Source organism: Sphaerodactylus townsendi, linkage group LG03 (assembly GCF_021028975.2).
Source record: "Sphaerodactylus townsendi isolate TG3544 linkage group LG03, MPM_Stown_v2.3, whole genome shotgun sequence".
NCBI lineage: Eukaryota > Metazoa > Chordata > Lepidosauria > Squamata > Sphaerodactylidae > Sphaerodactylus > Sphaerodactylus townsendi.
Genome location: NC_059427.1, coordinates 87,169,957 through 87,187,350, shown reverse-complemented (window position 1 = coordinate 87,187,350; position 17,394 = coordinate 87,169,957). Strand labels below are relative to the sequence as shown.

The window sequence follows — 17,394 nt, the reverse complement described above, 5'->3', positions numbered from 1 at the left end:
CTTTAATTGTATTACACAGGACCTTTGATTTGCACTACACAGGATTTTCATCAGTGTTATTAGGGTCTGTATTTCAGATACATTGTGGTACTGTTGTATTGTTTGTGGTTTTGGACATAAATTATGTTTATAACAAGACTTCATCTGAAAGTAGACAGCAATTGCTGTGAGCCTTCTTTAGTGTAATTTCTATTTGGATTGTACTGTGAGCATTGATCCCCACTTAATTCAAATGGTGGAAGAAAGTATGTGTGATGAGCTTTTTTTTTTCCTACTGAGGGGATGCATGCAGATTCCTATTTTTGGGATCTAGATTCATTTTGAACTATAAACCTTCCCCTCAGTTTCAGGTGTTCTACAGGTAGTGTAAAGGTTTCAATGGTGTTGATGGTAAAGTAACCTTGAGTGCATTCCACAGCCCGGGCGATGGGCCAGCTTCAACTGCGGAGACTTTATCTCTGCGCGGGAGATGAGGTCTCCGTTCCCATGGGAAGCCGGGAGGGGGATGGGATGGATAGAGTTATAACCTGTGCTTCTGGCGGGAAGTGTCATTCCTGCCACTACGTGTACTTGAGCTTTCTAAGATGTCTGAATAAACGGTCTTTTTTCACCAAAGAGCCTTTTATTTCTGCTTCTATGGAATTCCTTACAGGTAGTGAGTGTCCAGACTTTGGGTTTGCTGCTGTGAGGTACATTTTATGGTGCACAAGGAGATTATTGAGATCACTGAGGGTGGACTAATATATAACCATCTTCCATTTATTTATTTAAAAGATGGTTTTAAAGGAACAACCAGAAGCCCAGGTCTTCAGGTAGACAAACTAGATACCTGACTGAGGCACAAACGTTTTAACTGATGACGATTTCAGAGAGTAGTGAGTCTTTTCTACAATGTTTTCAGGTACAAACAGACTTTTAATGATGAACCATAAGGCTGGTTTCTTTTACACACAGGATTCTACCCACATCAGCCTGTCCTTTCTGCAGAGTCAGACTAAATTGTACAGTCTACTCATCACCAGATACAGGTCTAACAGTTGAGTACCCTGTTCTCTTCCAGAGATGGAATTAAATTGATTTGCCATACTCCCAGACAGAGCAACCTTTTGCTCTGTCTGTTCTTTTTCCTGAGCCAGACCTGAACTGTCACTGCGCTCTCTCTGAGGCAGAACTCTATTCCTTTGTCTCCTGTGTTCCCTCCAACATCTCTTTCCCCTTCTTGAAGATGACTGGATGTTGGAGCAACACTGTATTCATATGAGTGGCTAATTTTCCTTTCAGGGGCAGGACAGTAAATAACAGAAGCATAAAAGGCCAAAAAAGAAGAAATGAATTTTTCAATTTCATAGTAAAGTAAAAACTACAGAACACATGATGAACTTAATAAATATTTGTTTGAAACAATTACAAGTACCTTTATTTGCAGTGGAAAAACAGGTGTATATTGTATAATTTAAATTCAATATACTATTAAACAAATTTACAATGATTGAATCTATCAGGAGGCTGACAGCCCAGATTTCTAGGGAATGTGGTTATCATCCATATTCTGAAATTTCTGCTTCTTTAAAAGGAAGGGTTTAAAGGTAAGGGGCAGGTTACTCCAGAATTGTTTGGAAATATCAATTGGATTAGTTGAAAATCAGCAGAATCTTCAGGAGATTCCATGTTAAAAGAAAAGGAGTACCATGGTCAAAAAGCATGTGCTATCTAACAGCAACACTCATTTCTAACCACCCTATCATTCTTTCTCAAGGTTCCCAGGCTCCTGTTGTAATTAAACCTAATACCCAGAGGGACAAAACTTAATTTACATAGGCTGACAGTTTTAACAACAAGGTAGACCTTAAGGCACCTTGGTTCTCGGTTTCTGTTAGTAAGGAGTATCTGTCAGAATTCTCCCTTCTTGGAGAGCCACTCTTCTGGAGGAACAGAGCCCCCAGTTAAAATGGTCGAAGTTTTGATTTACAAGGAAGAACCTTTTAACAAATAATGCAAAGATCAAGATGCAGGAACTGTCAAGGAGGAACTATCTAAATAAACTCCGTTTGTATACCTGGCTTGTTTTAGATTATCACTTGAACATAGCTAATGCAAATATGGCTTCCCTTTTTGCCGCGGCATGAATGAAAGATGTAAGAATTCCTTATGTACAGATAGGTAGAGAAGATTAGCTGACAGTGTGCAGTACCTTTTTAATGCGGAGCTAAATTATATTAGATTATGTTAATTATTAAGTTTTTCTCCTACACTTTCTAAAAGAAACATCAGGGCTACATTCATGCTTCTACCATCCATTTAATCTCTTCCTCAAAAGAGCCCTGTGAAGTAGGTTAAGCTGAGAGAAAATGGCTGGCCCAAGGTTACCCAGTTAGTTTCACATCAGAGTGGAGAGTTGGACTCAGGTTTTTCAGGTCTTAGTCTAACTCTGTCCTGCTTCTATCCCAAATTGACTCTCACCACACCTTAAAACTTACGTAGAGTTTATTTTGTGGTATTTGTACAGATGGTAAATAATTAAAGATATGAGTTCTGATTTTCTCCTTTGCTCTATTGAAGGTTGGCAAATTATTTCATAATCTAGTGTGGGGCGTTCTCTCCAAAACATTGAGATCACAGACAGGTGTGCAATTGCTTATTCCTATTTATTACTTTCTGTTGAAGTGCCACTGAAAAATCATATTTGTATCTTATTATTGGATTGTCTACCTCAGCTTCCAATTTTGAAAGTGTTTTTGGGGACTGGAATTGGGTGTTCTAATGCAAACTTTAATAATTTCAGCATGCTTTTAGGGGAGGATATCTTAAAAACAACAACAGTATTTCCATTTCTTGTTACTCTTCAGAAAGTCTCTAAGAGCCATCCTAAGTAGATTTATACTCTTCTTTGAAATCAGTAAGTTTTGAAGTGTGTAATTTTGCTTAAGGGGACACAGTAAATGGTCAGCACTGCTGAATATTAAGTCATATAAGCATATGCCTGATTTCATGTATGTTGTACCTAAAGATGACTTGCATTTGTAAATGACCATGACAGAACCAACATGACAAGCAGATCTTTTAGAAAGGCTTTTATACCCTTACCTCTATCCTAATAGCCTTTTATGGTGCTTGCCTGCCTGCCTGCCTGCCTGCCTGTAGAGCCTGTGTCTTAGGTTTATGCCCCTGTTGGTGGCAGCTGTTTCTTAAACAGACCTGATGTTGCTCAGTTCTTAGAATCCAGTGGTAGTCTTGGGTCCTGGTAGCACCAAGTTCTAATTTCACAGCCATGTATACACTGAGTAGATTATTTGTGCTCAGACTCATGTATGAATCTGTAAAAATGGTAATTAAAGCTGCACAGGTCATAATCATACAAAACTAAAAGGCTTATCCTTTCTGAAATGCTGCATTGCTTCTTACTACTAATAAAAACATCATCAGCATTTCAATTACATTGGGTGGGGTAGCCATTTTCTTCAAACATACAACACTTGTCATTGGGGTGGCAATGGAAAATATTTTTTAAAAGCTAATAAACATTATTTTAATTATTTTATAATATATACAGAAACAGATGGAAAATCTAACATTGAAAGGAATATCCACAAGAAGGTGAATTATCGCTACACAATGATATTATTTTACTATTGCATTGAAACCATAATTCATAATACAAACTCATGTTGTTTTAAATTAAGCACATTCATCTAGACATAGAGATCTCATACATATGGAGATGCCTTTTATAAAAAGTCTATAACAGCATGCAGTGGTGTAAACATCACATCCACATTTAAAGTTGCAGTACGTGAGGAACTGTTCACAGACACTCCCTTTGAGAAACCCAAGTCATTAAGTTGCCCTGGCATTCAAATGTGGTCCAGTGGATCAATCCATGTAGGTTGCTATGTTGCACCATCCATTTTCTACACATAACATGTACAGAACTAAGTTACATCTCTTCCCAACTATTGATGGATTTAGTGAACAGTTCCGATTCAATATGTGTCAAGAGCTCCAAAAGCACCCATAGGGTGGCTGCTGGTCAGGGTGATGGTCTCCCAGTCTACAGTCTCTGCAGATTTACTTGAAAATCCTTCAAGCTAATCTTAATTGTTAGCATTACCAAAATTGCTCTCAGAAGATGGGAATGACATTGTGCTTTTGCATTAGACAAATAAAAAAGGATATCTTCATTTGTGATTGTTCCTATCTCTGTTCTCTAGACTGCCACATCCAAATAAGTGTCCAAACAACACAAAGAAAAAGAGAACACCCTCAAATTGGCAGGAGCTGTTTATTCATATGAGAAACTCTCTGTAATTCTTGTGGTATGAAAGAGTCTAAGATGTGTACAGAACACCACTAGTACAGAAGCCTATTATTACATCGCTCCCCTTTCAGCTGATGGAAGCAGGTGAGCCTTCCAGCTTCTTATGGCATGATAGATGGAATTACAACTAATCTCCAGGCAACAGACATTAATTCACCTGGAGAAAATGGGTTTTTTGGGAAGATGGACTCTATGGCATTATACCCCACTGAAGTCCGTCCCTCCACAAACTCTCCCTCCTCAGACTCCACCCACAAAATCTCCAGGAATTTCCCAACCTAGAACTTGTTACCCTATCTTACCTCTTTTTCAGCCTTCCTTCCTTCCTCTAATCATATGGCTACTTTGCTAGTGATATGCATAGTGAACTTCCTGTGTGCTGCGGTCTGATTTGGAACTATGTATAACTGTCCTTCTTGATAATTGGCAACTTAATTCTCATATAAATCCTATAGTTAGAATCTGGCAGTGTAAGAAAGGCCCTTAGAGTACTAATTAGATTATAAATGATCTTATGTGTCAGACATTTCCCCCCACTTCCTAATATAAGTACTGTTTCTTTTAGCCACTCTTAAGACTGGGAACCAAAAAGAATGTTTTGCAGCTGTAACTGCTTTATTTTGCAGAGAAACTACCAGTGTTTCTCTCTCTCTCTCTCTCTCTCTCTCTCTCTCTCTCTCTCTCTCTAGCTATCTATCTATCTATACACACACACACACACACACACACATATATTTTCAAGGTCTTTTGGTGGTGTGAAAAGAAAAATGTTTTGGAGCAATACATGATGCTTCCTTTAATTGGCAGATATGAAGCATGTGTAGGAAGTGCTGTTCTTAATGTTGTTTGCTAAACAATATTTTCATTTGCAAAATCACCATGTAATTTAATTTTCAAAATACTGTTTTAATGAATAAAGTCATTTTTATTTATACAATTGAAGAAGAGAAGCACCCATATAATTCTGAACTGGTGTCTGCTGCAGTTAACAGGGAAAACATAATTCACCAAACCTTTTCTTTTTCAAATTCTGAACACCTGTGGAACAGGTTCTCTCTCTCTCTCTCTCTCTCTCTCTCTCTCTCTCTCTCTCTCTCTCCCCCTCGGAAGATGAGTTTCTTACTGTTTCTTTTACTGCGCATCACTGTTTCTCCACAAATACTGGGGAGTGGTGGTCTTCAAATGGTGGATTAAATCCTAAATTTTTCCTATGTTTGTCATGTGTCCATTTCCATTGTGAGGGGAGTCCTCTAGTGTAGAGTACATTCCTCTAGTACAGGGTGTTTCTATACATGCAAGATTAGTGTCTCACTGAACAGAATAGCACCTGGCACTAGAGGAATAACTCACTTTAACAGATGGAGCAGGAGGTTTAAGATCCGTAATACCTGGGATTAGTCAGATACCTGGGATTCTTCAGAAACATAGTTGCCACCTGAACAATTCCAGGACAAGGGCCACATTTTAAGACCATAAGACAATAATGTCTGTGGTAGAACATAGAGTTGGATCTGGAGTAAATTTTCTGCTAATGGAAGGGACAGGGTAGTTTCCACCAGTTCTTTCTTTCTGCTGCAGACTCCCCCTTCCCTCTCAGTTTTCCTATCAGGTTGTTCCTGAAGGTCTCCCCTTCCTTAAAAAAACATTTTGGGAAGATCAGTGGGTAGCAGAGGGCAGAGTGGGAAGGAACATTCTGGCTCCTTTCAGAGTACCATTCTAAACTAGATGTCATCCATTGTTGGCCCTTTTTCAATTAAAGTGATACAGACAGGCATTTCATACAGCTCATATCAGTCCACCTATGAGCCATCTCTAAAGTGCTCTGAAATGCTTGGGCCATTTCAAACATGCTGCTTTTTTCATGTCTTTTTCCACAGCATGTTCTTTTTTGCCCTCTTTCTTATTGTTCTGAGTTCTGTGAAATAGCGCTACAGCACCATAGCCATCCAGTGCATCTGAATGCTGGTGATATAGCTTTGAATTGCTATATCACTAACACTGGGATGCAATGAATTGCTATGGTGCTAGAGAGCTATGACACAAATTCCAAATTGCTAAATAAGAGGTTCAAAAAGGCAGTGGGAAAAAGCGATCCCTTCAGGAGCACGTCAGTCATTTTAAACAGCACACCACAGTGATTCAGAAGCTCAAGGAAGAACTCAAAATGGAACAAAGTAGTTTTCATAAACAACAGCTGAGCTTTAGGATGCCAATGGGACACAAACAACGGAAAAGGTAGAAAAAACACTTATAGCAAAAAAAAAACTGGAATGACACAAAAATTCCATTAGCAACTAGCTGCTAAAACGGATTATAAGAGCAGTTTGAAAGGGGGCTCTGTTCCATTGACAGAATGGTCTTGTGTGAGTGGAAAATTTTAATCTGGATCCAACCTATGTACAGTACTTATTGAAGTTGTTGTTACAGTGTCCTACTTCTTTTCAACAGGTATTCCTAATAATACTAAATAAAGAACAGTTTTTTAAAAAACAAAGAACAAGCAGTAAGCTTATTCAGAAGCTTTTTATTTCATTGAGACTGTCTGTAATAGCGAAAAAGCTTCCTTGGGGAAAACAGCTTGCTCACCACTATCAGATCTTCCCTAGTAGTGTGCCAGTTGCTAGGGAGTTCTCTACATTCCGTTATACTGTTTTAAATGATGTACACCGCCCAGAGCCCCTCGGGGATGGGGCGGTATAAAAATCCAATAAAATAATAATAATAATAATAAATAATTCTCAGCTCATGCAGGGAAAGAGAGGCTCAGGAGGTCCAAACAGCGCCCTACATGAACAGACAGAATGGACTAGGGTGCAGTATTCCCTGCGATTCCCAGAGTTTTTGTGGCAGATGTGTTGGAGATTTTTCAGCAAACAATTCAGTGTGTTCCCGATTATAGAAAACCATTGCCCCCAGACAGGAGATGTTCAAGTTATGGCTACGCTGGCAGCAGCAGGTTTCTAGAGCTATTTACTAGCAAAAGCACACTTTAAATATGCAGCATGCAGTTGTAATTTTTATTGCATTTGGACTCACAGCAACCAAGCCACTCTTTCCAGATACTGACTTTCCAAAGGCTGTCTAGTATGCCCAAAGAAGAGGTATCGCTCCTTCTCTGTCTTTTTAAAAAATTCTCATCTTTTTAAAGTAATGGATTTTTAGATGTTTTCAGAAAACAATCCATAATTCATCCAAACAGTACATGAAATGCTGCCTAAGAAATCTGTTTTGTATGGTAGCAAGTAATTTATGGCCCAGCCCAACCTTGTATAATTATAGCTATTTAATTGAATGCCACATCCACATCACATTTAATCAGCCAGTTTGCCATTGTCCTGCCATCCTTTTGCAGTTCCCAATCTGCTTCAGAAGGAAAGGTTTTGAATAATCTTGCACTGCCTGTAATTCTTTACAGTAGCCACCATACTTAATGAGTTTTTTTTTAATTCCTAAGGTCCCAACATTGACTGGTACTGATTCATTCTGAATATTGGCCCGTTTTAACCTAAGTTTTTCTATTGTCTTTTAGACATTTGTTAATGTGTGAAAGGAATTCACTTAGGCTTTGCTCATTTGCAGGGCGGGAGCAGGATATTCCACAGCTTTTTGAAAAACACTTCAAGGCATTTTAAGCTGGAGCTCACTAGATTTCAGTGCCAGACAATCTGTCTTGGACTCAAAGCTGAGACCCTGAATATATGAAAAAACAAAAATAAAGGAGTTTGTGTCCAAGCATGTGCAGTGTCTTTTTTTCTTTACCCAGCCAGAAAAGCTAGGGTTGAAGGCAAGGCTTTCAACCCAGGCATATTCCTTATTTGAAATTAACTACCAGATGATCTAATCTTCATGCTTACTAAAAATTCCTGCAACCACACAAGGCTGATTTTTCCTTCTCAAAACCTGAAAGCATTTTTTTTTGGTAGTGCCTGGCTACTTTTATCCACATGAATGTTTTTTTCATTTCTGCCTGCTTACCTGGCATGGAATTCAAATTTATTTGTTTCCTGGATCTGGACGATTTTGGGGTTGTTGTTGTTTTTTTTTTGCTTTCTTTAAATTGCTGCTACATCAATTAAGTTCTTAGATAATATCAGGATAGGGTTTTCAGCTGAATTCCATACACTTCGGCAAAGCCTGGCTTGCATAGCTTAATGTTCTCTAAAACTCATTTTATGGAGAATTCAGATTTGGAAATGCCTATTCCAGTCTATTCAACAAAAAGAATGGTGGAGATTCAGGTACCACAGTAAAAACCTCTTTTGTGAAGACACTTAGAAGCAAAGAATTCATTGAGCTTTTTGTTATATCCCACTACCTTTAAGTACTTTGCTCACACCTGGGTGGTCTGAAAGGCCTGTAGTGATAACTTTGGCAGGCTTCCTCTAATTTATTTTTGGAGGAACCCCCCCCCCCCCCCGTTATTGTTGCTGATTGGGTTGACAGTCTTTAGCTAATAGTTCCTCAAATTCCTTCCTGACTTGGGTTATTATCCACTTATGCTTAAACTGCTAGAAGACTTATGCTTTCTTTAATTTTTTGCTCATTTGAATTCTTGTGCTGTTTTTAAAGGATATCTTCCCCTTCATAATACTTAAGACAGGACCTTTTAGTCTTGCTAGAATGTTTTTTTCAAAGTTCTCTTTGTCTTGTCAGTTGGGTTTTTTCTGATCCTAAAGACTGAACCACTTCTCTAAAATAAAACCTCTCACTTATTAAGTTTTCTAAATAAACACCCACATTACAATCTGCTTTTCACAAGAAGGATCGAAACTGTGCAGTGTGAGAGAGGAGCTTGTGAGAGCTTATAGGCACAAGTGTATCTCAGGCACACATTTATAACTCCATGGAAAAAAGTCACTTGAAGAGGTGGTGACTTGGAATGGAGAAATAGCAAGTTCCCCATCCCCATGTCAGGTGCACTTAGCTCAGTATTCCCTACACTACCTACCTGACAGTGGCTCTTCTACAAAGGAAGGTCTAAGTCAGCTCCAGTTACCTGAGGTCTTTTTACAGTCTGAACTGTAATCTGTAACTGAATCTTGGATTTTCTGTAACTGAATCTTGGATTTTCTACTTGCAACATAAATTCCATGAATCACTTCCTATTCCCTTGGAAAAGGCTGTAGGAGCAATACCATAATGCCTAAGATGGCAGGGGCACTGGTACCAAAACTGCCCCCTAGTTGCTGGAATTCAGAGGTATACTACCTCTTACAGGACCATTGTGGCTAATATAACCACTGATGAATATGATGGTAGTAGAAAATGCACTCAAGCTATAGCCAACTTATGGTAACTCCGTAGGGTTTTCGAGGCAAGAGACATTCAGAGGTGGAATGCCAGTGACTGGACTTCTTTGGTGGTCTCCTATTCAAACACTAATCAGGGCCAACCCTACTTGCAAGATCTGACGAGACTGGACTGGGTCATTCAGGTCAGGGATTTATGAATTTATCTAACTGATTGATTGAACTGAGGGATTCATCTAATACCCCTTAAAACATATCTGCATTAAATATCTGGTTAGCCCTGGGATTTTACACAAGTGAAAATTATGTTTTTCCACCCAGTTATACAAACAAACAAAAATCAGTTTGCTTCTGAGTGTATACCCAAAAGGAAACTGCAGCCAAACTGGGTTCTCTTTTAAGTTTACTTAGCTGACATACATTCACACACTGTATTTTTAGGCAAATTCTTCAAAAACCATAGATGCCAAAATTATGGGAATTTCATTTTTTAAATCAAGTTTGTTCTTATACATGTGAACATGAAATTTAAAAGATACTTGAACAATTTCTGGTGGAATCTCAAAGACAAGCAAGATAGGGGCAGGGGATAGAGAGAGCGGCAGGGACGTAGGTGGGGGTTCTTGGGTTCAAACCCCTCCCATTACATGTCCGGTTTGCTTGAAACAATGCATGGAATGGAACAGCAGGAAAGCCCTCAGTCACCGAACCCACCCCATAAAAAATCTATACCTACGTCACTGGAGAGCGGTTTCATTGATTGCTCTACTGAACTCTCTTTCAGACTTGTTATTAAGCAAAAGAAATGGAAGAAGGGAAGGGAAAGAAAAAGACATGGCTGGCCACGAAAATGGAATATATGGCTGCAGTTTACAATATCCCCCACAGGAATCTGACGGGGAGAATGCCTCCAGAAAAAAAGTAAAGTTATGGTATATTATTGGGTTTTGATATTGTAATAAAAAGCATCATGATGCTTTTGTTTTTGGAATATTTTTATGGAGCAACATTGCTACCTACAATCTTTGTCTGCAATTACTATATAATCTTAAATCCTCCCCACCCCCCTCTCTTAGGGTAAGTAATGCATCCTTGCTTCACTTTATCATCATAACAACCTTGTGAGATAAACAAGGTGAAATCCCTTTTCCAACATAACATTTCAGAGCTTGTTTCACAGCAATTACATAAGCGTCTACATCTTTATGTAGAAATTAGTCATGCCCTTTTCCTGGGGATGCATCTTTCAACAAGACTGGATCAAAAGCTGGTATCTTGGTCATTGATACATATGGGAAATGTGGTAGTCCATGTAGAACCTATTAACATCACATGGTACATTGGAAATAGGTGTAATTGGTTGCTACAAACAACTTAGTCCTCAAGCTTATTACAATGATCCAGGCTTAACACAATGTGTATAGAAAAATCAACAGCCTTTTTGTATAATTTGAACATAAATTTTCTTAAAAAGTAATAAAAGCAAACATCCCAAGTCAAACCCAAACATATTTACTTGGAAAAGTGCCCTCTTTACTTTCAATGGGGGGACTTCCAGAGTGGAGGAAGGCATCTTGATTCTTGTGTTTGAGACATCACACAGTTCTAGTGCTCAACATCCAACTTTCTTTGAACATTTGAAATACTTTCTTCTACGTTTTAAAATCCAGCCCATTTAGATGGAAAACAAGCCTACCCGAATTCAACAGGGTTTCCAGATCAATTTAAAATCAGAGTAACAGTAACCACAGTCCTAGGAACATTGTAACCGACAGTACAGTTAACTGTCTATGGATGGGTTTACTATTCAAAGAATAATTCTATTGCAAAGATATATCAGGAACAAGACTGTGTTTTTGATGGCTCTGAATTAACTTATGACTGTGACTTTGGGAATGAGTTGTTCTGTCTTGTTGATTCACAACTGACATCAATATATCACAGAGTTTTTGTTAACCTGGCATTTTTTGTGGCATATTAACCCCATCATTTGCAAAAGAAAAATAAAATTTCTGAAACACATATTCGTACACATGTCAGCTAAGGGAGCTCTAGTGGACCAAGGTTTAAGCCACTAGAATGTTGTTGGTCTTTAAATGTGCCACAAGATGCTCTGGCATCATTACTGATTTGCCAGGGTGTTCCAAGATTACTTTCAGCAGGTTATTAATGTCTGGAAAAACCAGTTCTGTGTCTGGGCTAAACAGGAACAAACAGAAGCTTACAGCTGACCATGCATTTACACCAGTGTCATTTTCATGCCAATGTTGGCAAGCACTGGACATGCTCCAAGAGAGTGTTGTAGTACTGGGCTAGAGCCAGGGGGGAGTGTTTTTTCCAGAGTTGAGGGTGGGGGGCGGGGTTGAAAGAGGGGTAGTTGCTCCTGGTGTGCAAACATTTTTTCATCTGATGCAGAAAAAGATTGCTATGTTGGTCCTACAGTGACACAGAAGCAATTCTTTTATTAGGAACAAATAAGATGTCACAAAGAAATGAGCAAACTTTTGAGATCTTCAGCACTCTTCTTCAGGCTTTTTTTAATAAGCAAAAGAAACAGAGGAAGGGAGGGAAAGGAGAAGGTATAGGTAGCCATGATGAAGCAAATACCTGCAATTTGCAATATGTCTTCTAGGCATCTTACTACCAGACCTGCCTCTCTCGAGGCATTTTTAGCTCTCTTAAAAACTGTCTCTTGAAATCTTGTGGATTTCACCCATGCTCACCAATCCTGAACACTTGGAAATGAAGCATGTTATGTTTAATGTTGGTATGGGACACCTGATAAATACGTTTAGAAGTAAAATGCTTCCCCCACCAAGGAGGAACTTCTCCTCCACTATAATGTTCATATTTTATGTTTTAAGGATTGCATGTTTTAACAGGGTTTTTAACCCCATTATTTAAGCCATCCTGGGACTTCAGTGTAGGGCAGGGTATAAATGGAATAAACAAATAATAATTCAAAGTTATAAATTATACATTTTTATATATTTGGAAGATTACCCTGTCCTATTTTGATCTTACATCTCCACTCAGGAAAAATTAAATGTTGGGTGTCATCTTTTAAATTGCCCCCAAGATATCTATTTAGTTTAGGAGTGAGAAAGAAAGACTAAACAAGTTTCAAGAGGGTTTTATTATTATTATTCCCATGCTCTTAATTTTGAAAAAAAATCACAAAAACATAACTTATAAAACAATATATATACTGCATCCTCCACAACAGCATTATTGAAACATCCAGCGTAACAGTTACCACAGGTGGGAATACACTGGGAAAGAAGTACCTTGTGCATTTTATATTATGTTCCTTTGTCATCTACAGGTAATAAGTATCGACAGAAAGAAGCAACAAATATGCCTGCGAGTAAAACTTCATATGCGTTTTGTATGCGTATTAGTATTTAAAGATCATATTTACCATTTCCATTTTTTATTTGCCAACAGAAAACAACTCATTTAAGTATTTATCTACATTTACATCATAACACCTTTAAGATTTCAGGTCTGGGTTCCTTGGGTTTATTTTTTTGTTCAGAGCTGGAAAAACAAGTCACTTTTTCAAATATTTCCCCATCGGTGAAGTCGATGCTTTACTCCTTGATTTTAGGATAGTCCTTTTTGTGTGTGCGTGTGTCTTAAACTCCCCCCTCCCCCCTAGATTATCTAGGGGAATTCTTTTTAAATTAAAAAAAAAACACCCACACACCTTTAAATAAAGATGAATGATAATTTGATTATCAGGGTAAGATTTTAAAAGGCATGTGTTTCGGCTAAGTTCCTTCTTTTTATTTTTAAAGGGGGAGAGGGGATTAGAGGGATACTGCAGTCTTGGGAGGGACAAAAAAAGAGAGGTAGGAACTTTTGCAGTTGCTTAGTGCTCGGAATGCTTGGATCCTCACTGCTTCCAGCGAAACGAACAACCCCATTCAGAAACATGCACTTGAAAACAATATTGGATTCCACGGCCAAGCGCTGAAAAAAAAAAGGCAAATCTATAAATAGAACCTTACTGAAGTGGTTGACCCCAGGCGTGATGAATTTCCTTGCAGAGTTTCATCCTTAATAGTTGAAGCCTTCTCTGCCCCCCACCCCCCTCGGTCTCATGAAGCTGCCTGGCCTCTTCCCCCCCCGCCTACCCCAAAGAGCTTCACCCCCCCCATACATTTCACCCAAACCACCCCTCTCGCGTCCCCCCACACCCTCCCCACCGTTACCGTATTTCCGTGTATAAAGTGGACGCATAAAGAAGAAAGTCCTGTGCAAGTTCAAGTAAACACACAATACGAAACCCGCATCATCCAGAGGGAGAAAAATAAATTGCAACTCATCCATCGTGTTTCGGTTCGGTCCGGGCGTCCGGCCCGCCCCCCGCCGACGGTTGCTGGCCGGTGCCTGCTGCTGCCCCGCGTCCTGCGGCCGGCCCCTTTAAGGCGCGTCAACTGTTGTACTGGCAGGCGTTGAGGGTGGAGCCGGGACTCTGCAGGCCGCCGTAGCCGAAGTTCGAGTGCTGCTTGGACTTGAGCCGCAGGCTGGCCAGGCTGGAGTTGCAAGTGTCCCTGTAGACGCTGTAGGGCGAGGCGGGCGGGCCGTAGGGGCAGGCGGGCGACGACATGGCCGAGTTGAGCGACGAGCCGCCGAGGTTGTTGAGGCCGGAGCTGGGCACGGCGGCGTGGCCCATGGAGGAGGGCATGCTCATGGAGGGCAGCGTGCTGGGCGCCGAGAACATGGACTGGGCCGACGAGAGCGGGCTCATGGAGTTGAAGAAGGGGAAGCCCTTGGAGGAGAGCGGCGCCGGCGCCAGGCTCTTGGCGTGCCAGTAGTTGGACGGGTAGCCGGCGTAGACCTCCTCGTAAGGCTGCATCAGGCCGCTGAACTGCGGCACGTAGCCGTTCTTGCACAGGTCCATCTGCTGGTTGCGCTCCCGCTTCCGCCACTTGGCGCGCCGGTTCTTGAACCACACCTGCAGCGGGGAGGGAGGGAGACAAAGCAGGCAGGCCGGCTGAGCACAGAAGGCGCACCGGGGAAGGGGAACGCGAGGGAGATCCGCTCCCGACCCGCTTGCACAGCTGCATCGTACCTTTTGCACGCCCGCACACGCACACGCAAGCATTTTCTCCGCCTCTTCATAAATACGCTTCACACGGTTTCTTCTCAGCTCTGTCACTGAAAATTGGCTCTGAGATTCACAGGTGGTTTCCGAACAGCCCAAATATAACGGGCTGAGGAAGCTGTTTATCCCCTTTTGGGGAGGAACTTCGCACAGGGCTCTTCCCCCAAATGGGTTCAGCCCATTATATTTCTCTCAACAAAAATCGCTAAACTGGCGATCTTTTTGGAGAAGCCAAAGGAGCCGGGGGCGGGGCAACCCGGACTATAATCGCTTCCTGGAGGGGTGAAGGCAAACGGGGGAATTGGGTTCATTAATAACATGTTACACACGTTATTAGTGTACTGTGCAGAAACCATCTACGAGCCATCCTAGTTACACCTTTTAATGTCCACAACAGGCTTACAGGAGTGTGAGGGTTTAGGATCACCCTGTTAGGGACCCCTGCTTCAAAGTAGAGGAGGGGCCTGCACACAGTGCCTATATCTCAAATATTCCTAACTGCAAGATTGCCCTTCCCCCTTAAAATTCAAATACAGCAAAGTGAATTTGGAAAAAGCCTAGGTTTGTATTAAAAGGGAGGCTCACTTTATTAAAAAGATGCTTTATTCTACAAAGCCGCACCAAAATAAGCCTGTGGATAAGATACAACAGCAAATCAGTCTCTCAAGGTGAACCTACATTCTGGACAATTCTTTGCTGTAGGTTAGCACACTGTCTGTTTCTCCTTCTCCAGTGACAGACTCCCATCCCTCATTCTGCCCCAGTCTCCTTCACAAAGTGAAGAAGACTTTGGAGGTTTGCAGCAAGGCAGAAAACGTAAATGTGGATAAGAGAATCTGATAGGCCAGTGAAGCCATTCCACCTATCCACCCTAATTCCACCAAGGGAGCAGTTGCCATCCAGAGAGGGTCAGTATAAGAAGAGATTTCCACACGTTCATCTTATTTCCAAGGAACAGAAAAAAACAACAAACTGGCTGCCAGATGATTACAGATTTTTGTTAATTAATTGGTTTTAAATCAAGGGATAGTTTAAATTCAAATTAGTGAACACATTACCAGAACCTCAGCATAAGTGCCTTTTTGTGGTGCTGAAGAGGTCACTGCTTTTCTTATAGGTCTCTAGAGCAGGGGTAGGGAACCTGCGGCTCTCCAGATGTTCAGGAACTACAATTCCCATCAGCCCCTACCAGCATGGCCAATTGGCCATGCTGGTAGGGGCTGATGGGAATTGTAGTTCCTGAACATCTGGAGAGCCGCAGGTTCCCTACCCCTGCTCTAGACCAATCCTACACATATCCTATGCATATCTGAACTTAATGAAATCAATAGACTTTAATGCAGAGAACCAGAATATAGACGTAGAGCTCTTCAAGCTCTACATCACCAAAATCAAAATGGCTTTGATAATAAGCAAACACAACCATAATTGTCTAAGATCAAACTTTGAGGTTTAATAGCGACAAGGACTTCAGCTAAGCATTGTTGTCTTCCATTACTTTTAATTGTTACTGCTAAGGGGACCAGCCTAGTGGTGTTGCACTAAGGCTTTCTGGTAGCTTTGAAGGCAAATTGGAATGAAAAGAATTTGGGGGCACCTTTGGTATATCAGGTAGAATTTGCATTCCTGTGGCAGTGATGCCCCTTCAGGCTTAGCACCAGTCATTGAAGGGGGAAGTTACAAAGGTTACAACTAAAGATTTCATTGATCAATTAATCTTCCCATTACACTGATGAGAGCTTAAAACTGCAGGCGAATCCTCATATGAGGAAAGGATGACTCCTCTGGGGAACAGTTTATGCCCCCCCCCCCTTACTTTGCATTGTGGGCTCCATTTTACAGCCTGATGTTTCCCCTACCAGGTAGTTTATACTTCTTCTAGAGACTATCCTATTGCCCCAGAGCTCTTGGCAGATGATGGGTCATCAGTTGTTTCCTTGCAGAGCTGGGTTTTCACAACTGTGGTTCTGAAACACAATAGGTGATACCAAGTCCCAAGCATGATGTCTCTCCAGTTACACACAAAGAGAGAGGGATCTGCCATTAATACTCACAGACAGAAACACTTTATTTTATTTTGATATGTCCTCTTATTTCTTAGATAATAATCTCGTGTGTCCTTGGAAGTGTCTCAGACCCTGTTAAAAGATTCTCATTTCCTTTCAGGACCCCTTCCAGTCTCCCAAACCTGGAGAAAGTTGCTCTACAAAGAACTGCTCTCACTTGTTACACAATAGGTGTTACCCAGTCCCAAGCATTATGTCTCTCCAGTTACACACACACAGAGAGAGGAGTCTGCCAAGCAGAGGCACTCAATATGTACTTCTCAGTATGGGAAACCCAAAATCTCAATCCTGTAATTCTTTCCCATCATGCCCTCCTGGATCTTTACCAGGCCCTGCTAGGCAGGTCTAGAGTCCCTCCTCTTGTGGGGGATCTCTGAATCTGCCCTGTGCCCTTCTATGTGGAACTAAAACTCCTGGTCCTGGTCCTGATGTGAAGTTGTGGCTGGCCTGCTTTCCCCAAAAGGAATGCTGCATAATGGAAGTCTCTTCTTACAGATCGTAAAAAAAGAGGAATGGCTTCCTAGCATGTTTAAGGTGCATGCGCACACGCAAGCAACCTACATCCCCTGCCTTTTGAATCGAGGCAGTCTCTGCTTTCTTACTTCATTATCAGCATTTACAGCTTTGTTACTGGAGGGGGGTGGGGAAAGG

General features: G+C 40.9%; 1 protein-coding gene across 6 annotated transcripts in view; it reads right to left on the bottom strand.

Moving 5' to 3' along the window:
- Nucleotides 1–13,771: 13,771 nt before the first annotated feature.
- The window catches only part of PITX1 (paired like homeodomain 1), a 38,345-nt gene continuing 34,722 nt past the window's right edge, over nucleotides 13,772–17,394 (bottom strand). For all 6 annotated transcript variants that reach the window (XM_048490540.1, XM_048490543.1, XM_048490539.1 and 3 more), the window contains one exon: nucleotides 13,772–14,527. In XM_048490540.1, the coding sequence (XP_048346497.1) occupies nucleotides 14,003–14,527 (525 nt within the window). In that variant the 3' untranslated portion in view covers nucleotides 13,772–14,002. The remainder of the gene's footprint in view (nucleotides 14,528–17,394) is intronic.